This window comes from Taudactylus pleione, unplaced genomic scaffold, assembly GCF_031769625.1.
Source record: "Taudactylus pleione unplaced genomic scaffold, aTauple2 ptg001532l, whole genome shotgun sequence".
Lineage (NCBI taxonomy): Eukaryota > Metazoa > Chordata > Amphibia > Anura > Myobatrachidae > Taudactylus > Taudactylus pleione.
This window is the reverse complement of record NW_028285929.1, coordinates 163,205-190,353: the sequence shown is the minus strand read 5'-3', so window position 1 is coordinate 190,353 and position 27,149 is coordinate 163,205. Positions and strand designations below refer to the sequence as shown.

At 40.5% G+C, this 27,149-nt stretch overlaps 1 protein-coding gene across 1 annotated transcript in view; it reads left to right on the top strand.

Moving 5' to 3' along the window:
- LOC148442417 (intraflagellar transport protein 172 homolog) overlaps positions 1–27,149 on the top strand; it is a gene marked incomplete at its 3' end in the record, with an annotated part of 107,347 nt that overhangs the window by 49,460 nt on the left and 30,738 nt on the right. Inside the window, exons 5-10 of the mRNA XM_088463966.1 lie at positions 2,520–2,599; positions 5,088–5,175; positions 7,201–7,415; positions 7,496–7,619; positions 7,719–7,814; positions 9,132–9,293. Coding sequence (XP_088320092.1) covers positions 2,520–2,599; positions 5,088–5,175; positions 7,201–7,415; positions 7,496–7,619; positions 7,719–7,814; positions 9,132–9,293 — 765 coding nt within the window. The remainder of the gene's footprint in view (positions 1–2,519; positions 2,600–5,087; positions 5,176–7,200; positions 7,416–7,495; positions 7,620–7,718; positions 7,815–9,131; positions 9,294–27,149) is intronic.

Genomic DNA, 27,149 nt, shown 5'->3' with positions numbered 1-27,149 from the left:
TAATACATTTTAAAAAGGGAATGAAATTCCATAGACAATAAACCTTACGGTGTCACTTGTCCCATTAACGCTGCTTAGACATGATCTAAAATTTCACAAAACCTACTGATTTTCTGCCACTGAAACTTCAAAAAGCAATGACATTATGATCATTAAGGCTGACTCCTTAATGGACATGTACCTTGCGTAATGCAGATATGGGATGCCATGACACCATGTTAACTGCAGATTCAGCACTCTCACAGAATGAGATTGATGTCACTCACAAAATGGTGGAGCTGCTAATTCACAGAATTATGTGCTCATTGGCATACACACATTCAGTGTCTGCAACCTGAAGTTTGAGCATTTATGTGGTACCCACATCCCACTCAGTGCCCGCAATCTTCCCATTCACTTACCACAATAATTGCCTCCCAACCCTTGCGTTCTTCCACCCTTCTGCCTACACCGAAAGCAAACCCTTGGGTTTTGCTACCCTGTTGTCTACACCGTGACCCAAGCCTTGGTTCTCCTGCCCACACTGCCACCCAACACTTAGGAGCAGGTATAGGGGTGTCACAGGACAGCAGGGGATGGGTACTGCCGCCCCATCCCAAACCTAGGGTTTTGCTGCCTACAGCGGCTCCCAGTAGCAGAGTGCAGGAGACTAGGATGGGGAGCTGAGGGTGAGCTCTGAGAGGGAGATAATGTGATACTGGGGAATAGGAGCATACAGGAGACCAGGATGAGGAGCTGAGGAGGAGCTCTGAGGGAGATAATGTGAGACTGGCTAATAGGAGAATACAGGAGACCAGGATGGGGAGCTGAGGAGGAGCTTTGAGAGGGAGATAAAGTGAGACTGAGGAATAGGAGAATACAGGAGACCAGGATGAGGAGCTGAGGAGGAGCTCTGAGAGGGAGATAATGTGATACTGGAGAATAGGAGAATACCAGGATGAGGAGCTGAGGAGGAGCTCTGAGGGAGGTAATGTGAGACTGGGTAATAGGAGAATACAGAAGACCAAGATGGGGAGCTGAGGAGGAGCTCTGACAGGGAGATAATGTGATATTGGGGAATAGGAGAATATAGAAGACCAGGATGGGGAGCTGAGGAGGAGTTCTGACAGGGAGATAATGTGATACTGGGGAATAGGAGAATACAGTAGACCAGGAAGGGGAGCTGAGGAGGAGCTCCGAGAGGGAGATAATGTGAGACTGGGGAATAGGAGAATACTGGAGACCAGGATGGGGAGCTGAGGAGGCGCTCTGACAGGGAGATAATGTGATATTGGGGAATAGGAGAATATAGAAGACCAGGATGGGGAGCTGAGGAGGAGTTCTGACAGGGAGATAATGTGATAGTGGGGAATAGGAGAATACAGGAGACCAGGATGGGGAGCTGAGGAGGAGCTCTGAGAGGGAGATAATGTGATACTGAGGAATAGGAGAATACAGGAGACCAGGATGGGGAGCTGAGGAGGAGCTCTGAGAGGGAGATAATGTGATACTAGGGAATAGGAGAATACAGGAGACCAGGATGGGGAGCTGAGGAGGAGATCCGAGAGGGAGATAATGTGAGACTGGGGAATAGGAGAATACAGGAGACCAGGATGTGGAGCTCTGAGGGAGATAATGTGATACTGGGGAATAGGAGAATACAGGAGACCAGGATGAGGAGCTGAGGAGGAGCTCTGAGAGGGAGATAATGTGAGACTGGGGAATAGGAGAATACAGGAGACCATGATGGGGAGCTGAGGTGGAGCTCTGAGAGGGAGATAATGTGATACTAGGGAATAGGAGAATACAGGAGACCAGGATGGGGAGCTGAGGAGGAGCTCTGAGAGGGAGATAATGTGATTCTGGGGAATAGGAGAATACAGGAGACCAGGATGAGGAGCTGAGGAGGAGCTCTGACAGGGAGATAATGTGATACTGGGGAATAGGAGAATACAGGAGACCAGGATGGGGAGCTGAGGAGGAGCTCTGACAGGGAGATAATGTGATATTGGGGAATAGGTGAATACAGGAGACCAGGATGGGGAGCTGAGGAGGAGCTTTGAGAGGGAGATAATGTGAGACTGAGGAATAGGAGAATACAGGAGACCAGGATGAGGAGCTGAGGAGGAGCTCTGAGGGAGATAATGTGAGACTGGGGAATAGAAGAATACCAGGATGGGTTGCTGAGGAGGAGCTCTGAGGGAGATAATGTGAGACTGGGGAATAGGAGAATACCAGGATGGGGAGCTGAGGAGGAGCTCTGAGGGAGATGATGTGAGACTGGGGAATAGGAGAATACCAGGATGAGGAGGTGAGGAGGAGCTCTGAGAGGGAGATAATGTGAGACTGGGGAATAGGAGAATACAGGAGACCAGGATGGGGAGCTGAGGAGGAGCTCTGAGAGGGAGATAATGAGGGAATAGGAGAATACAGGAGACCAGGATGAGGAGCTGAGGAGAAGATTTGATGTTATAATTGTTTTTAAACCTATGTTGTGAAACATTATGCTCTTTGTTCACAATATAATTTTCCATGTTCAGGTCCGTCTGGCAAACACCAAAACTAACAAGTCATCCACCATCTATGGCACGGAGTCATATGTAGTTTCACTGACCTCTAAGTGAGTAAATTATGTTTCCCCTATTTATCAGAGGTTTTAGTTTTCATAGGTGATTGTGATTATTTCAATTAGTCCCTTATTTACTTCTCTTATGTTGTCACCAACTTCAGTTGTTCAGTGTTTATTCATAGGGGTGTCACAGGACAGCGGGGGATGGGTGAGAGCGTTACCCCTTATCTGTAGGACACAGGAATACAGCAGGTATAGGGGTGTCACAGGACAGCGGGGGATGGGTGAGAGCGTTACCCCTTATCTGTAGGACACAGGAATACAGCAGGTATAGGGGTGTCACAGGACAGCGGGGGATGGGTGAGAGCGTTACCCCTTATCTGTAGGACACAGGAATACAGCAGGTATAGGGGTGTCACAGGACAGAGGGGGATGGGTGAGAGCGTTACCCCTTATCTGTAGGACACAGGAATACAGCAGGTATAGGGGTGTTACAGGACAGAGGGGGATGGGTGAGAGCGTTACCCCTTATCTGTAGGACACAGGAATACACCAGGACGACCCCATGGTATTGCACAGTGGACTATATCATGCAGACGCACATGTGTTGCGATATCTTTCCTATCTGTTGGATCGGCCGCTATATAGCTCCGTATGTGGGGCCTTCAAAGATAGATTGTGGATAAAATATAACCGGTTGTACAGCTGGGAATCCCCTGTTGCTGTGGACGTGTAGGAATCCCGGACGGAATAGGGACAATAAGAGCACGTAGAGACAGTAACTGACAGGGAAGAGCAGGGAGTTTGTGGTGTCGGTGGGGGCCGGACCGTGCACAAACTGGAACACTGAGTCACCAGATGCGCGTTTCGCCTGCAGCTGTAATCCAGCTCCGATGTCTTGTGACATTTTTGGGTTCCAGATCGAGCAGGGACTGACCTCCATCATCCGCACAGCCTCACTCACTCTTCACCGTCAGGTCATTTCCTCATCCTGCTGGGTGCTCTCATTGGGCCTATTCTGTCCAGATTTCTGACCTGCTACAGTAACAGGTCTCCAGGTGCAGAGCAGGCCTAAGGCAGACACTCTCTATACGATTCCCCTTGCAAACAAGTGTGTGTGATTCGCTGACTGGGTGATCACTGCTCAGCGCGCACACCCTGCCGCGCGCGCACACCCTGCCGCGCGCGCACACCCTGCCGCGCACCCACACCCTGCCGCGCACCCACACCCTGCCGCGCACCCACACCCATCCTCATTTCTCCTCTTATTTTCCACTATTTATACACAATACTGAATTATGCTGACTGTTATTTTGTACAAATTATTATGTGTTTGAGGCAAATATCAGACATCTCACAACTCTCTCTAATGTGTAATGTATGTGATTAATTGCTTGTGGGTACTTTTTGGGCAGATGTTCTAAGCTCTGGAGAGTGATAAACTACCTTCTATAGAGTAATGTATACCGGAATGGATTTGATCTGTACTTATTATAAAGTTGTATTGCTTCTGTCTGTACATAGAAGTTTTTTGGAGAAATGTAGTCCTTGGGACTGTGTATAAACTATGGCAAGGGTTCCCAACCATGGTCCTCAAGGCACATTAACAGTCCAGGTTTTAAGGATAGCAAAGGTGACTTAATTAGTACCTCATTTAGCTGTTTGGCCAGCTTATTAGTTGATTGGTTGGAATGAAGATCTGGTAATGTATGGGAGTAACTGATGATCAGCAATTTGCTCCTAAATGCCAGAAAGCTGTTTTTGTCCATTTTCTGGCGTTTTGGAACAAATTGCTGATTATCATTAGCTTTCATTCCTTACAAGAATTTCATTGCAACCAAATAACTAGTTGGCTGGTTGGACAGATAATCTTCAGATGTGTGGCCAGCTTTAGTGTGCATTTATGGCCGCGGTTGGGAATCAATGAACTATGGAGAAAATTTTTTAAAATCGGAATTTGCAAAAGATATATCAAGGTCTATTTCACAGGAAAATAGTATAAATTAAGCACTAATCGGGCAGCTTTTCTTGAATCTTGATGTTGTCGCTGCTGTGGGGTGATAAGGGAACATTAGCCACAGCTGTCGGAATGGTCAGTAGCACTGATCGTTTATACTTTGGGTAGCACATCGGCGCTCTATCTTTTAGATAGCAGCGCCGATAATGACAGGTATGCCCCTTACCACCCAACCCCACAATAATACATGGGGAAGAACATGTGCTGATATTACTCCTCCCCCATATCGCCGGGTCATTCCTCTCCCCCTTTATCTCTCTCTAAGGCTTAGTACATCTCCCACAAAGTAAAGTAGGGACAATCCTGGAAAAAACAGTCAGACATAAGAACCCACCAACTACAGATCCAAAGAATTTCTAAGCAGCTAATTCTTCCGCGAGGGTTTGCCCTGTAACAGTAGTGTAATGTGAGGGGCTACAAATACCTTCTTCCACTTGGAATCACTCAATTTTGGAAACTGACCTTTTTAAATACTGAAAGCCTTATCTGGGACTATGTCTGATCCCCTTTATGCCCCCTCAGTGTTTCAGGGAAGGGAATCCTCTCTGGCCATGCAGATGGGTCCATTGTGCGATATTTCTTCGATGACGAAGGTTCTGGCGAGTCTCAGGTATGGATGATAACGCGTAGATGCCGGTGTCTGTTCCTGCACAGTACTAATTCCTCACACTGCACAACACATAACGCTCTCATCTTCCTACCAGATACAGGACCTTAGCACAAATACAGGACGGTGCGTCGGCTATACAGGGCGGGATATAGATCAGCCAATCTAATAGCAGCGTAGTAACCGTAGAATACAGAGTGATGTGTAATATAAGGAGTTAGGAGGTATAATATCAGATGGTATGGAGGTCAGTAAGCAGTGTAGTAACAGTATAATACAGAGTGATGTGTAATATAAGGAGGTATAATATCAGATGGTATGGAGGTCAGTAAGCAGTGTAGTAACAGTATAATACAGAGTGACATGTAATATAAGGAGGTATAATATCAGATGGTATGGAGGTCAGTAAGCAGTGTAGAAATAGTATAATACAGAGTGACGTGTAATATAAGGAGTTAGGAGGTATAATATCAGATGGTATGGAGGTCAGTAAGCAGTGTAGTACCAGTATAATACAGAGTGACATGTAATATAAGGAGGTATAATATCAGATGGTATGGAGGTCAGTAAGCAGTGTAGTAACAGTATAATACAGAGTGACATGTAATATAAGGAGGTATAATATCAGATGGTATGGAGGTCAGTAAGCAGTGTAGTAACAGTATAATACAGAGTGACATGTAATATAAGGAGGTATAATATCAGATGGTATGGAGGTCAGTAAGCAGTGTAGTAACAGTATAATACAGAGTGACATGTAATATAAGGAGGTATAATATCAGATGGTATGGAGGTCAGTAAGCAGTGTAGTAACAGTATAATACAGAGTGACATGTAATATAAGGAGGTATAATATCAGATGATATGGAGGTCAGTAAGCAGTGTAGTAATAGTATAATACAGAGTGACATGTAATATAAGGAGGTATAATATCAGATGGTATGGAGGTTATTAAGCAGTGTAGTAATAGTATAATACAGAGTGACATGTAATATAAGGAGGTATAATATCAGATGGTATGGAGGTCAGTAAGCAGTGTAGTAACAGTATAATACAGAGTGACATGTAATATAAGGAGGTATAATATCAGATGGTATGGAGGTCAGTAAGCAGTGTAGTAATAGTATAATACAGAGTGACGTGTAATATAAGGAGTTAGGAGGTATAATATCAGATGGTATGGAGGTCAGTAAGCAGTGTAGTAACAGTATAATACAGAGTGACATGTAATATAAGGAGTTAGGAGGTATAATATCAGATGGTATGGAGGTCAGTAAGCAGTGTAGTAACAGTATAATACAGAGTGACATGTAATATAAGGAGGTATAATATCAGATGGTATGGAGGTTAGTAAGCAGTGTAGTAATAGTATAATACAGAGTGACATGTAATATAAGGAGGTATAATATCAGATGGTATGGAGGTCAGTAAGCAGTGTAGTAACAGTATAATACAGAGTGACATGTAATATAAGGAGTTAGGAGGTATAATATCAGATGGTATGGAGGTCAGTAAGCAGTGTAGTAACAGTATAATACAGAGTGACATGTAATATAAGGAGGTATAATATCAGATGGTATGGAGGTCAGTAAGCAGTGTAGTAACAGTATAATACAGAGTGACATGTAATATAAGGAGGTATAATATCAGATGGTATGGAGGTTAGTAAGCAGTGTAGTAATAGTATAATACAGAGTGACATGTAATATAAGGAGGTATAATATCAGATGGTATGGAGGTCAGTAAGCAGTGTAGTAACAGTATAGTACAGAGTGACATGTAATATAAGGAGTTAGGAGGTATAATATCAGATGATATGGAGGTCAGTAAGCAGTGTAGTAACAGTATAATACAGAGTGACGTGTAATATAAGGAGTTAGGAGGTATAATATCAGATGATATGGAGGTCAGTATACAGAGTGACATGTAATATAAGGAGATATAATATCAGATAAGTCATATTTAGGGGGGGAGTGTAACCTATCACACAGCAATGTAGGTGTAAGCCATGTTCCGGATCTGTTACAGGGGAAGTTTGCCAGTCATCCCTGTCCCCCCTATGCCTTGGCCTGGGCTACAAGCAGCGTTGTTGCTGGGGGTTGTGATAAGAAACTGGTGGCTTATGGCAGAGAAGGTCAGCTCATCCAAACCTTCGACTACAGCAGAGATCCCGGCGAAAGAGAGCTGAGCGTGGCTGCAACTAGTCCCAGCGGGCAGTCGGTGGTGATTGGAAGCCATGATAGGTGGGATGAATGATGGAGCTATACTGGTCATGTCTCCTATGTATTGTTCTCTCCCTCACTAACAGACTGTCTCTCCTAAGGCTTCGCGTACTGAACTGGAGCCCCCGCAGGGGATTGTGGGAGGAAGCCAGATCTAAGGACATTCCCAACCTCTACAGTATCACCTCTCTGTCCTGGAAGAGGGACGGCTCCCGGCTGTGTGCGGTCAGTCCCTCACTCTCTCTCCTTCTCGTATTGTAGTGACACTCCTTGTTCTGTCCATGGCTCCATACCAGCTTTTCACCCAGTGACTTCTCTCCCCAGGGTACCCTGTGCGGCGGAGTTGAACAGTTTGATTGTTGTTTACGAAGGACAATATATAAAAATAAGTTTGAGATGACATACGTGGGTCCCAGTCAGGTGAGTCCTTCCAGCGTCGCTGTGCGTGAGTGAGGGAGGCCCCTCGGTGTCGCTGTGCGTGAGTGAGGGAGGCCCCTCGGTGTCGCTGTGTGTGAGTGAGGGAGGCCCCTCTGTGTCGCTGTGCGTATGTGAGTGAGGGCGGCCCCTCGGTGTCGCTGTGCGTATGTGAGTGAGGGCGGCCCCTCGGTGTCGCTGTGCGTATGTGAGTGAGGGCGGCCCCTCGGTGTCGCTGTGCGTATGTGAGTGAGGGCGGCCCCTCGGTGTCGCTGTGCGTACGTGAGTGAGGGAGGTCCCTCGGTGTCGCTGTGCGTACGTGAGTGAGGGAGGTCCCTCGGTGTCGCTGTGCGTACGTGAGTGAGGGAGGTCCCTCGGTGTCGCTGTGCGTACGTGAGTGAGGGAGGTCCCTCGGTGTCGCTGTGCGTACGTGAGTGAGGGAGGTCCCTCGGTGTCGCTGTGCGTACGTGAGTGAGGGAGGTCCCTCGGTGTCGCTGTGCGTACGTGAGTGAGGGAGGTCCCTCGGTGTCGCTGTGCGTACGTGAGTGAGGGAGGTCCCTCGGTGTCGCTGTGCGTACGTGAGTGAGGGAGGTCCCTCGGTGTCGCTGTGCGTACGTGAGTGAGGGAGGTCCCTCGGTGTCGCTGTGCGTACGTGAGTGAGGGAGGTCCCTCGGTGTCGCTGTGCGTACGTGAGTGAGGGAGGTCCCTCGGTGTCGCTGTGCGTACGTGAGTGAGGGAGGTCCCTCGGTGTCGCTGTGCGTACGTGAGTGAGGGAGGTCCCTCGGTGTCGCTGTGCGTACGTGAGTGAGGGAGGTCCCTCGGTGTCGCTGTGCGTGAGTGAGGGAGGTCCCTCGGTGTCGCTGTGCGTGAGTGAGTGAGGGAGGTCCCTCGGTGTCGCTGTGCGTGAGTGAGTGAGGGAGGTCCCTCGGTGTCGCTGTGCGTGAGTGAGTGAGGGAGGTCCCTCGGTGTCGCTGTGCGTGAGTGAGTGAGGGAGGTCCCTCGGTGTCGCTGTGCGTGAGTGAGGGAGGCCCGAAGTGTCGCTGTGTGTGAGTGAGGGAAGTGTCGCTGTGCGTGAGTGAGGGAGGTGTCGCTGTGCGTGAGTGAGGGAGGTGTCGCTGTGCGTGAGTGAGGGAGGTGTCGCTGTGCGTGAGTGAGGGAGGACCCGAGGTGTCGCTGTGCGTGAGTGAGGGAGGACCCGAGGTGTCGCTGTATAAATGGCCAGGGAGATCTCCTCATTCCTCCTGTATACTAGCACCTAAAATGAGTGGCCCTTGGTCCCTACATAATGGTCCCTACAGTGCTTTTACTTTTGTTCTTTTACAGGTGATTGTTAAGAACCTTTCAACAGGGACTCGGGTGGTCCTGAAGTCTCATTATGGTTATGAGGTGGATGAAGTGAAAATAATGGGAAAAGATCGTTTCCTGGTGGCTCACACATCAGACACATTACTACTAGGAGATCTGGGGAGTAACAAACTGAGCGAGGTATGATTCTATACCACACATTACTACTAGGAGATCTGGGGAGTAACAAACTGAGCGAGGTATGATACTATACCACACATTACTACTAGGAGATCTGGGGAGTAACAAACTGAGCGAGGTATGATACCATACCCCACATTACTACTAGGAGATCTGGGGAGTAACAAACTGAGCGAGGTATGATACCATACCACACATTACTACTAGGAGATCTGGGGAGTAACAAACTGAGCGAGGTATGATACTATACCATACATTACTACTAGGAGATCTGGGGAGTAACAAACTGAGCGAGGTATGATACCATACCCCACATTACTACTAGGAGATCTGGGGAGTAACAAACTGAGCGAGGTATGATACTATACCCCACATTACTACTAGGAGATCTGGGGAGTAACAAACTGAGCGAGGTATGATACTATACCACACATTACTACTAGGAGATCTGGGGAGTAACAAACTGAGCGAGGTATGATACTATACCCCACATTACTACTAGGAGATCTGGGGAGTAACAAACTGAGCGAGGTATGATACCATACCCCACATTACTACTAGGAGATCTGGGGAGTAACAAACTGAGCGAGGTATGATACCATACCCCACATTACTACTAGGAGATCTGGGGAGTAACAAACTGAGCGAGGTATGATACCATACCCCACATTACTACTAGGAGATCTGGGGAGTAACAAACTGAGCGAGGTATGATACCATACCCCACATTACTACTAGGAGATCTGGGGAGTAACAAACTGAGCGAGGTATGATACCATACCCCACATTACTACTAGGAGATCTGGGGAGTAACAAACTGAGCGAGGTATGATTCTATACCACACATTACTACTAGGAGATCTGGGGAGTAACAAACTGAGCGAGGTATGATACTATACCCCACATTACTACTAGGAGATCTGGGGAGTAACAAACTGAGCGAGGTATGATACTATACCACACATAACTACTAGGAGATCTGGGGAGTAACAAACTGAGCGAGGTATGATTCTATACCCCACATTACTACTAGGAGATCTGGGGAGTAACAAACTGAGCGAGGTATGATTCTATACCCCACATTACTACTAGGAGATCTGGGGAGTAACAAACTGAGCGAGGTATGATACTATACCACACATTACTACTAGGAGATCTGGGGAGTAACAAACTGAGCGAGGTATGATACCATACCCCACATTACTACTAGGAGATCTGGGGAGTAACAAACTGAGCGAGGTATGATACTATACCACACATAACTACTAGGAGATCTGGGGAGTAACAAACTGAGCGAGGTATGATTCTATACCCCACATTACTACTAGGAGATCTGGGGAGTAACAAACTGAGCGAGGTATGATACTATACCCCACATTACTACTAGGAGATCTGGGGAGTAACAAACTGAGCGAGGTATGATACCATACCCCACATTACTACTAGGAGATCTGGGGAGAAACAAACAGAGGTATGATATTTTGTGTGTAGTGCAGTAAGGAATAGAGTGTGTGTGTCGTGCAGTAAGGAATAGAGTGTGTGTCGTGCAGTAAGGAATAGAGTGTGTGTAGTGCAGTAAGGAATAGAGAGTGTGTAGTGCAGTAAGGAATAGTGTGTGTAGTGCAGTAAGGAATAGAGAGTGTGTGTAGTGCAGTAAGGAATAGTGTGTGTGTGTGTAGTGCAGTAAGGAATAGAGTGTGTAGTGCAGTAAGGAATAGAGAGTGTGTGTAGTGCAGTAAGGAATAGAGAGTGTGTGTAGTGCAGTAAGGAATAGAGAGTGTGTGTAGTGCAGTAAGGAATAGAGTGTGTGTGTGTAGTGCAGTAAGGAATAGAGAGTGTGTGTAGTGCAGTAAGGAATAGAGTGTGTGTGTGTAGTGCAGTAAGGAATAGAGAGTGTGTGTAGTGCAGTAAGGAATAGAGTGTGTGTGTCGTGCAGTAAGGAATAGAGTGTGTGTGTCGTGCAGTAAGGAATAGAGTGTGTGTGTAGTGCAGTAAGGAATAGTGTGTGTGTAGTGCAGTAAGGAATAGAGTGTGTGTGTAGTGCAGTAAGGAATAGAGTGTGTAGTGCAGTAAGGAATAGAGTGTGTAGTGCAGTAAGGAATAGAGTGTGTAGTGCAGTAAGGAATAGTGTGTGTGTATACACTGTATGTGACTGTAATGCTAGCTGCTGTATATATACTGTATGTGACTGTAATGCTAGCTGCTGTATATATACTGTATGTGACTGTAATGCTAGCTGCTGTATATATACTGTATGTGACTGTAATGCTAGCTGCTGTATATATACTGTATGTGACTGTAATGCTAGCTGCTGTATATATACTGTATGTGACTGTAATGCTAGCTGCTGTATATATACTGTATGTGACTGTAATGCTAGCTGCTGTATATATACTGTATGTGACTGTAATGCTAGCTGCTGTATATACTGTATGTGACTGTAATGCTAGCTGCTGTATATATACTGTATGTGACTGTAATGCTAGCTGCTGTATATACACTGTATGTGACTGTAATGCTAGCTGCTGTATATATACTGTATGTGACTGTAATGCTAGCTGCTGTATATATACTGTATGTGACTGTAATGCTAGCTGCTGTATATACTGTATGTGACTGTAATGCTAGCTGCTGTATATACACTGTATGTGACTGTAATGCTAGCTGCTGTATATATACTGTATGTGACTGTAATGCTAGCTGCTGTATATATACTGTATGTGACTGTAATGCTAGCTGCTGTATATATACTGTATGTGACTGTAATGCTAGCTGCTGTATATATACTGTATGTGACTGTAATGCTAGCTGCTGTATATATACTGTATGTGACTGTAATGCTAGCTGCTGTATATATACTGTATGTGACTGTAATGCTAGCTGCTGTATATACTGTATGTGACTGTAATGCTAGCTGCTGTATATATACTGTATGTGACTGTAATGCTAGCTGCTATATATACACTGTATGTGACTGTAATGCTAGCTGCTATATATACACTGTATGTGACTGTAATGCTAGCTGCTGTATATATACTGTATGTGACTGTAATGCTAGCTGCTGTATATATACTGTATGTGACTGTAATGCTAGCTGCTGTATATATACTGTATGTGACTGTAATGCTAGCTGCTGTATATATACTGTATGTGACTGTAATGCTAGCTGCTGTATATATACTGTATGTGACTGTAATGCTAGCTGCTGTATATATACTGTATGTGACTGTAATGCTAGCTGCTGTATATACACTGTATGTGACTGTAATGCTAGCTGCTGTATATATACTGTATGTGACTGTAATGCTAGCTGCTGTATACACTGTATGTGACTGTAATGCTAGCTGCTGTATATATACTGTATGTGACTGTAATGCTAGCTGCTGTATATATATACTGTATGTGACTGTAATGCTAGCTGCTGTATATATACACTGTATGTGACTGTAATGCTAGCTGCTGTATATACACTGTATGTGACTGTAATGCTAGCTGCTATATATACACTGTATGTGACTGTAATGCTAGCTGCTGTATATATACTGTATGTGACTGTAATGCTAGCTGCTGTATATATACTGTATGTGACTGTAATGCTAGCTGCTGTATGTATATACTGTATGTGACTGTAATGCTAGCTGCTGTATGTATATACACTGTATGTGACTGTAATGCTAGCTGCTGTATATATACTGTATGTGACTGTAATGCTAGCTGCTGTATGTATATACTGTATGTGACTGTAATGCTAGATGCTGTATATATACTGTATGTGACTGTAATGCTAGCTGCTGTATATATACTGTATGTGACTGTAATGCTAGCTGCTGTATATATACTGTATGTGACTGTAATGCTAGCTGCTGTATATATACTGTATGTGACTGTAATGCTAGCTGCTGTATATATATACTGTATGTGACTGTAATGCTAGCTGCTGTATGTATACACTGTATGTGACTGTAATGCTAGCTGCTGTATATATACACTGTATGTGACTGTAATGCTAGCTGCTGTATATACACTGTATGTGACTGTAATGCTAGCTGCTGTATATATATACTGTATGTGACTGTAATGCTAGCTGCTGTATGTATACTGTATGTGACTGTAATGCTAGCTGCTGTATATATATACTGTATGTGACTGTAATGCTAGCTGCTGTATGTATACACTGTATGTGACTGTAATGCTAGCTGCTATATATACACTGTATGTGACTGTAATGCTAGCTGCTGTATATATATACACTGTATGTGACTGTAATGCTAGCTGCTGTATATATACACTGTATGTGACTGTAATGCTAGCTGCTGTATGTATACACTGTATGTGACTGTAATGCTAGCTGCTGTATATATACACTGTGTGTGACTGTAATGCTAGCTGCTGTATATACTGTATGTGACTGTAATGCTAGCTGCTGTATATATATACTGTGTGTGACTGTAATGCTAGCTGCTGTATATATACACTGTATGTGACTGTAATGCTAGCTGCTGTATATATACACTGTGTGTGACTGTAATGCTAGCTGCTGTATATATACTGTATGTGACTGTAATGCTAGCTGCTGTATGTATACACTGTATGTGACTGTAATGCTAGCTGCTATATGTATACACTGTATGTGACTGTAATGCTAGCTGCTGTATATATATACTGTATGTGACTGTAATGCTAGCTGCTGTATATATATACTATATGTGACTGTAATGCTAGCTGCTGTATATATACTGTATGTGACTGTAATGCTAGCTGCTGTATGTATACACTGTATGTGACTGTAATGCTAGCTGCTGTATATATATACTGTATGTGACTGTAATGCTAGCTGCTGTATATACACTGTATGTGACTAATGCTAGCTGCTGTATACACTGTATGTGACTGTAATGCTAGCTGCTGTATATATACTGTATGTGACTGTAATGCTAGCTGCTGTATATATACTGTATGTGACTGTAATGCTAGCTGCTGTATATATACTGTATGTGACTGTAATGCTAGCTGCTGTATATATACTGTATGTGACTGTAATGCTAGCTGCTGTATATATACTGTATGTGACTGTAATGCTAGCTGCTGTATATATATACTATATGTGACTGTAATGCTAGCTGCTGTATATATACACTGTATGTGACTGTAATGCTAGCTGCTGTATATATACACTGTATGTGACTGTAATGCTAGCTGCTGTATGTATACACTGTATGTGACTGTAATGCTAGCTGCTGTATATATACACTGTATGTGACTGTAATGCTAGCTGCTGTATATATACTGTATGTGACTGTAATGCTAGCTGCTGTATATATACACTGTATGTGACTGTAATGCTAGCTGCTGTATGTATACACTGTATGTGACTGTAATGCTAGCTGCTGTATATATACACTGTATGTGACAGTATGATAGCTGCTGTATATACTGTATGTGACTGTAATGCTAGCTGCTGTATATATATACTGTATGTGACTGTAATGCTAGCTGCTGTATATATATACTGTATGTGACTGTAATGCTAGCTGCTGTATATATACACTGTATGTGACTGTAATGCTAGCTGCTGTATATATATACTGTATGTGACTGTAATGCTAGCTGCTGTATATATACACTGTATGTGACTGTAATGCTAGCTGCTGTATATATACACTGTATGTGACTGTAATGCTAGCTGCTGTATATATATACTGTATGTGACTGTAATGCTAGCTGCTGTATATATATACTGTATGTGACTGTAATGCTAGCTGCTGTATGTATACACTGTATGTGACTGTAATGCTAGCTGCTGTATATATACTGTATGTGACTGTAATGCTAGCTGCTGTATATATATACTGTATGTGACTGTAATGCTAGCTGCTGTATATATACTGTATGTGACTGTAATGCTAGCTGCTGTATATATACTGTATGTGACTAATGCTAGCTGCTGTATGTATACACTGTATGTGACTGTAATGCTAGCTGCTGTATATATATACTGTATGTGACTGTAATGCTAGCTGCTGTATATATACACTGTATGTGACTGTAATGCTAGCTGCTGTATATATACACTGTATGTGACTGTAATGCTAGCTGCTGTATATACACTGTATGTGACTGTAATGCTAGCTGCTGTATATACACTGTATGTGACTGTAATGCTAGCTGCTGTATGTATATACACTGTATGTGACTGTAATGCTAGCTGCTGTATATATACTGTATGTGACTGTAATGCTAGCTGCTGTATATATATATATATATACTGTATGTGACTGTAATGCTAGCTGCTGTATATATATACTGTATGTGACTGTAATGCTAGCTGCTGTATATATACTGTATGTGACTGTAATGCTAGCTGCTGTATATATACACTGTATGTGACTGTAATGCTAGCTGCTGTATGTATACACTGTATGTGACTGTAATGCTAGCTGCTGTATATATACTGTATGTGACTGTAATGCTAGCTGCTGTATATATACTGTATGTGACTGTAATGCTAGCTGCTGTATATATATACTGTATGTGACTGTAATGCTAGCTGCTGTATATATACACTGTATGTGACTGTAATGCTAGCTGCTGTATATATACACTGTATGTGACTGTAATGCTAGCTGCTGTATATATACTGTATGTGACTGTAATGCTAGCTGCTGTATATATACTGTATGTGACTAATGCTAGCTGCTGTATATATACACTGTATGTGACTGTAATGCTAGCTGCTGTATATATACTGTATGTGACTGTAATGCTAGCTGCTGTATATATATACTGTATGTGACTGTAATGCTAGCTGCTGTATATATATACTGTATGTGACTGTAATGCTAGCTGCTGTATGTATACACTGTATGTGACTGTAATGCTAGCTGCTGTATATATACCTGTATGTGACTGTAATGCTAGCTGCTGTATATATATACTGTATGTGACTGTAATGCTAGCTGCTGTATATATACTGTATGTGACTGTAATGCTAGCTGCTGTATATATACACTGTATGTGACTGTAATGCTAGCTGCTGTATATATACACTGTATGTGACTGTAATGCTAGCTGCTGTATATATACACTGTATGTGACTGTAATGCTAGCTGCTGTATATATACACTGTATGTGACTGTAATGCTAGCTGCTGTATATATATACTGTATGTGACTGTAATGCTAGCTGCTGTATATATATACTGTATGTGACTGTAATGCTAGCTGCTGTATATATACACTGTATGTGACTGTAATGCTAGCTGCTGTATATATATACTGTATGTGACTGTAATGCTAGCTGCTGTATATATAACTGTATGTGACTGTAATGCTAGCTGCTGTATATATATACTGTATGTGACTGTAATGCTAGCTGCTGTATATATATACTGTATGTGACTGTAATGCTAGCTGCTGTATATATACACTGTATGTGACTGTAATGCTAGCTGCTGTATGTATATACTGTATGTGACTGTAATGCTAGCTGCTGTATATATACTGTATGTGACTGTAATGCTAGCTGCTGTATATATACACTGTATGTGACTGTAATGCTAGCTGCTGTATATATACTGTATGTGACTGTAATGCTAGCTGCTGTATATATACCTGTATGTGACTGTAATGCTAGCTGCTGTATATATATACTGTATGTGACTGTAATGCTAGCTGCTGTATATATATACTGTATGTGACTGTAATGCTAGCTGCTGTATATATACTGTATGTGACTGTAATGCTAGCTGCTGTATATATACTGTATGTGACTGTAATGCTAGCTGCTGTATATATATACTGTATGTGACTGTAATGCTAGCTGCTGTATATATAACTGTATGTGACTGTAATGCTAGCTGCTGTATATATACACTGTATGTGACTGTAATGCTAGCTGCTGTATATATACTGTATGTGACTGTAATGCTAGCTGCTGTATATATACTGTATGTGACTGTAATGCTAGCTGCTGTATATATTACTCTGTATGTTGACTGTAATGCTAGCTGCTGTATGCTGCTGTATATATACACTGTATGTGACTGTAATGCTAGCTGCTGTATATATACTGTATGTGACTGTAATGCTAGCTGCTGTATATATATACTATATGTGACTGTAATGCTAGCTGCTGTATATATACTGTATGTGACTGTAATGCTAGCTGCTGTATGTATACTGTATGTGACTGTAATGCTAGCTGCTGTATATATACTGTATGTGACTGTAATGCTAGCTGCTGTATATATACACTGTATGTGACTGTAATGCTAGCTGCTGTATATATACTGTATGTGACTGTAATGCTAGCTGCTGTATGTATACTGTATGTGACTGTAATGCTAGCTGCTGTATATATATACTGTATGTGACTGTAATGCTAGCTGCTGTATATATACTGTATGTGACTGTAATGCTAGCTGCTGTATATATACTGTATGTGACTGTAATGCTAGCTGCTGTATATATATACTGTATGTGACTGTAATGCTAGCTGCTGTATATATATATATATACTGTATGTGACTGTAATGCTAGCTGCTGTATATATACTGTATGTGACTGTAATGCTAGCTGCTGTATATATATACTATATGTGACTGTAATGCTAGCTGCTGTATGTATATACTGTATGTGACTGTAATGCTAGCTGCTGTATATATACTGTATGTGACTGTAATGCTAGCTGCTGTATATATACACTGTATGTGACTGTAATGCTAGCTGCTGTATGTATACACTGTATGTGACTGTAATGCTAGCTGCTGTATATATATACTATATGTGACTGTAATGCTAGCTGCTGTATGTATATACTGTATGTGACTGTAATGCTAGCTGCTGTATATATACTGTATGTGACTGTAATGCTAGCTACTGTATATATACACTGTATGTGACTGTAATGCTAGCTGCTGTATATATAACTGTATGTGACTGTAATGCTAGCTGCTGTATATATACACTGTATGTGACTGTAATGCTAGCTGCTGTATATATATACTGTATGTGACTGTAATGCTAGCTGCTGTATATACACTGTATGTGACTGTAATGCTAGCTGCTATATATACACTGTATGTGACTAATGCTAGCTGCTGTATATATACACTGTATGTGACTGTAATGCTAGCTGCTGTAATATATACTGTATGTGACTAATGCTAGCTGCTGTATATATATACTGTATGTGACTGTAACGCTAGCTGCTGTATATATACTGTATGTGACTAATGCTAGCTGCTGTATGTATATACTGTATGTGACTGTAACGCTAGCTGCTGTATATATACTGTATGTGACTAATGCTAGCTGCTGTATATATATACTGTATGTGACTGTAATGCTAGCTGCTGTATATATACTGTATGTGACTGTAATGCTAGCTGCTGTATATATACTGTATGTGACTGTAATGCTAGCTGCTGTATATATATACTGTATGTGACTGTAATGCTAGCTGCTGTATATATATACTGTATGTGACTGTAATGCTAGCTGCTGTATATATACACTGTATGTGACTGTAATGCTAGCTGCTGTATATATACACTGTATGTGACTGTAATGCTAGCTGCTGTATATATACTGTATGTGACTGTAATGCTAGCTGCTGTATATATATACTGTATGTGACTGTAATACTAGCTGCTGTATATATATACTGTATGTGACTGTAATGCTAGCTGCTGTATGTGTATATACTGTATGTGACTGTAATGCTAGCTGCTGTATATATACACTGTATGTGACTGTAATGCTAGCTGCTGTATATATACACTGTATGTGACTGTAATGCTAGCTGCTGTATATATACACTGTATGTGACTGTAATGCTAGCTGCTGTATATATATACTGTATGTGACTGTAATGCTAGCTGCTGTATGTGTATATACTGTATGTGACTGTAATGCTAGCTGCTGTATATATACACTGTATGTGACTGTAATGCTAGCTGCTGTATATATACTGTATGTGACTGTAATGCTAGCTGCTGTATATATACTGTATGTGACTGTAATGCTAGCTGCTGTATATATATACTGTATGTGACTGTAATGCTAGCTGCTATATATACACTGTATGTGACTGTAATGCTAGCTGCTGTCATATATATATACTGTATGTGACTGTAATGCTAGCTGCTGTATATATATACTATATGTGACTGTAATGCTAGCTGCTGTATATATACACTGTATGTGACTGTAATGCTAGCTGCTGTATATACACTGTATGTGACTGTAATGCTAGCTGCTGTATGTATATACTGTATGTGACTGTAATGCTAGCTGCTGTATGTATATACTGTATGTGACTGTAATGCTAGCTGCTGTATATATACACTGTATGTGACTGTAATGCTAGCTGCTGTATATATACTGTATGTGACTGTAATGCTAGCTGCTGTATATACTGTATGTGACTGTAATGCTAGCTGCTGTATATATACTGTATGTGACTGTAATGCTAGCTGCTGTATATACACTGTATGTGACTGTAATGCTAGCTGCTATATATATATACTGTATGTGACTGTAATGCTAGCTGCTGTATATATACTGTATGTGACTGTAATGCTAGCTGCTGTATATACTGTATGTGACTGTAATGCTAGCTGCTGTATATATACACTGTATGTGACTGTAATGCTAGCTGCTGTATATATATACTGTATGTGACTGTAATGCTAGCTGCTGTATATATACTGTATGTGACTGTAATGCTAGCTGCTGTATATATACTGTATGTGACTGTAATGCTAGCTGCTGTATATATACTGTATGTGACTGTAATGCTAGCTGCTGTATATATATACTGTATGTGACTGTAATGCTAGCTGCTGTATATATACACTGTGACTGTAATGCTAGCTGCTGTATATATATACTGTATCTGACTGTAATGCTAGCTGCTGTATGTATACTGTATGTGACTGTAATGCTAGCTGCTGTGTATATATACTGTATGTGACTGTAATACTAGCTGCTGTATATATACACTGTATGTGACTGTAATGCTAGCTGCTGTATGTATATATACTGTATGTGACTGTAATGCTAGCTGCTGTATATATACTGTATGTGACTGTAATGCTAGCTGCTGTATATATACACTGTATGTGACTGTAATGCTAGCTGCTGTATATATACTGTATGTGACTGTAATGCTAGCTGCTGTATATATACACTGTATGTGACTGTAATGCTAGCTGCTGTATGTATACACTGTATGTGACTGTAATGCTAGCTGCTGTATATATATACTGTATGTGACTGTAATGCTAGCTGCTGTATATATACTGTATGTGACTGTAATGCTAGCTGCTGTATGTATACACTGTATGTGACTGTAATGCTAGCTGCTGTATATATACTGTATGTGACTGTAATGCTAGCTGCTGTATATATACTGTATGTGACTGTAATGCTAGCTGCTGTATATACACTGTATGTGACTGTAATGCTAGCTGCTGTATATATACACTGTATGTGACTGTAATGCTAGCTGCTGTATATACACTGTATGTGACTGTAATACTAGCTGCTGTATATATATACTGTATGTGACTGTAATGCTAGCTGCTGTATATATACACTGTATGTGACTGTAATGCTAGCTGCTGTATATATACACTGTATGTGACTGTAATGCTAGCTGCTGTATATATACTACTGTATGTGACTGTAATGCTAGCTGCTGTATTATATACTGTATGTGACTGTAATGCTAGCTGCTGTATATATACTGTATGTGACTGTAATGCTAGCTGCTGTATATATATACTGTATGTGACTGTAATGCTAGCTGCTGTATATATACTGTATGTGACTGTAATGCTAGCTGCTGTATATATATATATATATACTGTATGTGACTGTAATGCTAGCTGCTGTATATATACTGTATGTGACTGTAATGCTAGCTGCTGTATATATACCTGTATGTGACTGTAATGCTAGCTGCTGTATATATATACACTGTATGTGACTGTAATGCTAGCTGCTGTATATATATACTGTATGTGACTGTAATGCTAGCTGCTGTATATATATACTGTATGTGACTGTAATGCTAGCTGCTGTATATATATACTGTATGTGACTGTAATGCTAGCTGCTGTATATACTGTATGTGACTGTAATGCTAGCTGCTGTATATATACTGTATGTGACTGTAATGCTAGCTGCTGTATATATACTGTATGTGACTGTAATACTAGCTGCTGTATGTATACACTGTATGTGACTGTAATGCTAGCTGCTGTATATATATACTGTATGTGACTGTAATGCTAGCTGCTATATATACACTGTATGTGACTGTAATGCTAGCTGCTGTATATACTGTATGTGACTGTAATGCTAGCTGCTGTATATACACTGTATGTGACTGTAGTGCTAGCTGCTGTATATACTGTATGTACTGTAATGCTAGCTGCTGTATATATACTGTATGTGACTGTAATGCTAGCTGCTGTATATATATACTGTATGTGACTGTAATGCTAGCTGCTGTATATATACTGTATGTGACTGTAATGCTAGCTGCTGTATGTATATACACTCGTATGTGACTGTAATACTAGCTGCTGTATATATACTGTATGTGACTGTAATGCTAGCTGCTGTATATATACTGTATGTGACTGTAATGCTAGCTGCTGTATATATACTGTATGTGACAGTAATGCTAGCTGCTGTATATATATACTGTATGTGACTGTAATGCTAGCTGCTATATATACACTGTATGTGACTGTAATGCTAGCTGCTGTATATATATACTGTATGTGACTGTAATGCTAGCTGCTGTATATATATAGTATGTGACTGTAATGCTAGCTGCTGTATATATATACTGTATGTGACTGTAATGCTAGCTGCTGTATATATATACTGTATGTAACTGTAATGCTAGCTGCTGTATATATATACTGTATGTGACTGTAATGCTAGCTGCTGTATATATATACTGTATGTGACTGTAATGCTAGCTGCTGTATATATACTGTATGTGACTGTAATGCTAGCTGCTGTATATATACTGTATGTGACTGTAATGCTAGCTGCTGTATATATATACTGTATGTGACTGTAATGCTAGCTGCTGTATATATATAGTATGTGACTGTAATGCTAGCTGCTGTATATATATACTGTATGTGACTGTAATTGCTAGCTGCTGTATATATATACTGTATGTGACTGTAATGCTAGCTGCTGTATATATACTGTATGTGACTGTAATGCTAGCTGCTGTATATATACTGTATGTGACTGTAATGCTAGCTGCTGTATATATACACTGTATGTGACTGTAATGCTAGCTGCTGTATATATATACTGTATGTGACTGTAATGCTAGCTGCTGTATATATATACTGTATGTGACTGTAATGCTAGCTGCTGTATATATACTACTGTATGTGACTGTAATGCTAGCTGCTGTATATATATACTGTATGTGACTGTAATGCTAGCTGCTGTATATATATACTGTATGTGACTGTAATGCTAGCTGCTGTATATATATACTGTATGTGACTGTAATGCTAGCTGCTGTATATATATAGTATGTGACTGTAATGCTAGCTGCTGTATATATACTGTATGTGACTGTAATGCTAGCTGCTGTATATATATACTGTATGTGACTGTAATGCTAGCTGCTGTATATATATACTGTATGTGACTGTAATGCTAGCTGCTGTATATATATACTGTATGTGACTGTAATGCTAGCTGCTGTATATATACTGTATGTGACTGTAATGCTAGCTGCTGTATATATACTGTATGTGACTGTAATGCTAGCTGCTGTATATATACTGTATGTGACTGTAATGCTAGCTGCTGTATATATACACTGTATGTGACTGTAATGCTAGCTGCTGTATATATATACTGTATGTGACTGTAATGCTAGCTGCTGTATATATACTGTATGTGACTGTAATGCTAGCTGCTGTATATACACTGTATGTGACTGTAATGCTAGCTGCTGTATATACTGTATGTGACTGTAATGCTAGCTGCTGTATGTATACACTGTATGTGACTGTAATGCTAGCTGCTGTATATATACTGTATGTGACTGTAATGCTAGCTGCTGTATATATATATATATACTGTATGTGACTGTAATGCTAGCTGCTGTATATATATACTGTATGTGACTGTAATGCTTAGCTGCTGTATATATACACTGTATGTGACTGTAATGCTAGCTGCTGTATATATACTGTATGTGACTGTAATGCTAGCTGCTGTATATATTATATATACTGTATGTGACTGTAATGCTAGCTGCTGTATATACACTGTATGTGACTGTAATGCTAGCTGCTGTATATACTGTATGTGACTGTAATGCTAGCTGCTGTATATATATTATATATACTGTATGTGACTGTAATGCTAGCTGCTGTATATATACACTGTATGTGACTGTAATGCTAGCTGCTGTATATACACTGTATGTGACTGTAATGCTAGCTGCTGTATGTATACACTGTATGTGACTGTAATGCTAGCTGCTGTATATATACTGTATGTGACTGTAATGCTAGCTGCTGTATATATATATATACTGTATGTGACTGTAATGCTAGCTGCTGTATATATATACTGTATGTGACTGTAATGCTAGCTGCTGTATATATACACTGTATGTGACTGTAATGCTAGCTGCTGTATATATACTGTATGTGACTGTAATGCTAGCTGCTGTATATATTATATACTGTATGTGACTGTAATGCTAGCTGCTGTATATATATACTGTATGTGACTGTAATGCTAGCTGCTGTATATATATACTGTATGTGACTGTAATGCTAGCTGCTGTATATATATACTGTATGTGACTGTAATGCTAGCTGCTGTATGTATACACTGTATGTGACTGTAATGCTAGCTGCTATATATACACTGTATGTGACTGTAATGCTAGCTGCTGTATATATACTGTATGTGACTGTAATGCTAGCTGCTGTATATATATACTGTATGTGACTGTAATGCTAGCTGCTGTATATATACACTGTATGTGACTGTAATGCTAGCTGCTGTATATATACTGTATGTGACTGTAATGCTAGCTGCTGTATGTATACACTGTATGTGACTGTAATGCTAGCTGCTGTATATATACACTGTATGTGACTGTAATGCTAGCTGCTGTATATTATATAACTGTATGTGACTGTAATGCTAGCTGCTGTATATATACACTGTATGTGACTGTAATGCTAGCTGCTGTATATATATACTGTATGTGACTGTAATGCTAGCTGCTGTATGTATACACTGTATGTGACTGTAATGCTAGCTGCTGTATATATATACTGTATGTGACTGTAATGCTAGCTGCTGTATATATACACTGTATGTGACTGTAATGCTAGCTGCTGTATATATACTTACTGTATGTGACTGTAATGCTAGCTGCTTTATATATATACTGTATGTGACTGTAATGCTAGCTGCTGTATGTATACTATATATACTGTATGTGACTGTAATGCTAGCTGCTGTATATATACACTGTATGTGACTGTAATGCTAGCTGCTGTATATATATACTGTATGTGACTGTAATGCTAGCTGCTGTATATATACACTGTATGTGACTGTAATGCTAGCTGCTGTATATATACTGTATGTGACTGTAATGCTAGCTGCTGTATATATATACTGTATGTGACTGTAATGCTAGCTGCTGTATATATACTGTATGTGACTGTAATGCTAGCTGCTGTATATATATACTGTATGTGACTGTAATGCTAGCTGCTGTATATATACACTGTATGTGACTGTAATGCTAGCTGCTGTATATATATACTGTATGTGACTGTAATGCTAGCTGCTGTATATATACTGTATGTGACTGTAATGCTAGCTGCTGTATATAAACTGTATGTGACTGTAATGCTAGCTGCTGTATATATACTGTATGTGACTGTAATGCTAGCTGCTGTATATATATACTGTATGTGACTGTAATGCTAGCTGCTGTATATATACTGTATGTGACTGTAATGCTAGCTGCTGTATATATATACTGTATGTGACTGTAATGCTAGCTGCTGTATATATACACTGTATGTGACTGTAATGCTAGCTGCTGTATATATATACTGTATGTGACTGTAATGCTAGCTGCTGTATATATACTGTATGTGACTGTAATGCTAGCTGCTGTATATACACTGTATGTGACTGTAATGCTAGCTGCTGTATATATACTGTATGTGACTGTAATGCTAGCTGCTGTATATATACTGTATGTGACTGTAATGCTAGCTGCTGTATATATACTGTATGTGACTGTAATGCTAGCTGCTGTATATATACACTGTATGTGACTGTAATGCTAGCTGCTGTATATATAACTGTATGTGACTGTAATGCTAGCTGCTGTATATATACTGTATGTGACTGTAATGCTAGCTGCTGTATATATACACTGTATGTGACTGTAATGCTAGCTGCTGTATATATACTGTATGTGACTGTAATGCTAGCTGCTGTATATATATACTGTATGTGACTGTAATGCTAGCTGCTGTATATATACACTGTATGTGACTGTAATGCTAGCTGCTGTATATATACTGTATGTGACTGTAATGCTAGCTGCTGTATATATATACTGTATGTGACTGTAATGCTAGCTGCTGTATATATACACTGTATGTGACTGTAATGCTAGCTGCTGTATATATATACTGTATGTGACTGTAATGCTAGCTGCTGTATATATACTGTATGTGACTGTAATGCTAGCTGCTGTATATATACACTGTATGTGACTGTAATGCTAGCTGCTGTATATATACTGTATGTGACTGTAATGCTAGCTGCTGTATATATACTGTATGTGACTGTAATGCTAGCTGCTGTATATATACACTGTATGTGACTGTAATGCTAGCTGCTGTATATATACTGTATGTGACTGTAATGCTAGCTGCTGTATATATATACTGTATGTGACTGTAATGCTAGCTGCTGTATATATACTGTATGTGACTGTAATGCTAGCTGCTGTATATATATACTGTATGTGACTGTAATGCTAGCTGCTGTATATATACTGTATGTGACTGTAATGCTAGCTGCTGTATATATATACTGTATGTGACTGTAATGCTAGCTGCTGTATATATACACTGTATGTGACTGTAATGCTAGCTGCTGTATATATACACTGTATGTGACTGTAATGCTAGCTGCTGTATATATATACTGTATGTGACTGTAATGCTAGCTGCTGTATATACACTGTATGTGACTGTAATGCTAGCTGCTGTATATATACACTGTATGTGACTGTAATGCTAGCTGCTGTATATACACTGTATGTGACTGTAATGCTAGCTGCTGTATATATATACTGTATGTGACTGTAATGCTAGCTGCTGTATATATACTGTATGTGACTGTAATGCTAGCTGCTGTATATATATACTGTATGTGACTGTAATGCTAGCTGCTGTATATATATACTGTATGTGACTGTAATGCTAGCTGCTGTATATATACTGTATGTGACTGTAATGCTAGCTGCTGTATATATATACTGTATGTGACTGTAATGCTAGCTGCTGTATATATACACTGTATGTGACTGTAATGCTAGCTGCTGTATATATACTGTATGTGACTGTAATGCTAGCTGCTGTATATATACTGTATGTGACTGTAATGCTAGCTGCTGTATATATACTGTATGTGACTGTAATGCTAGCTGCTGTATATATAAATGCTAGCTGCTGTATATATATACTGTATGTGACTGTAATGCTAGCTGCTGTATATATACTGTATGTGACTGTAATGCTAGCTG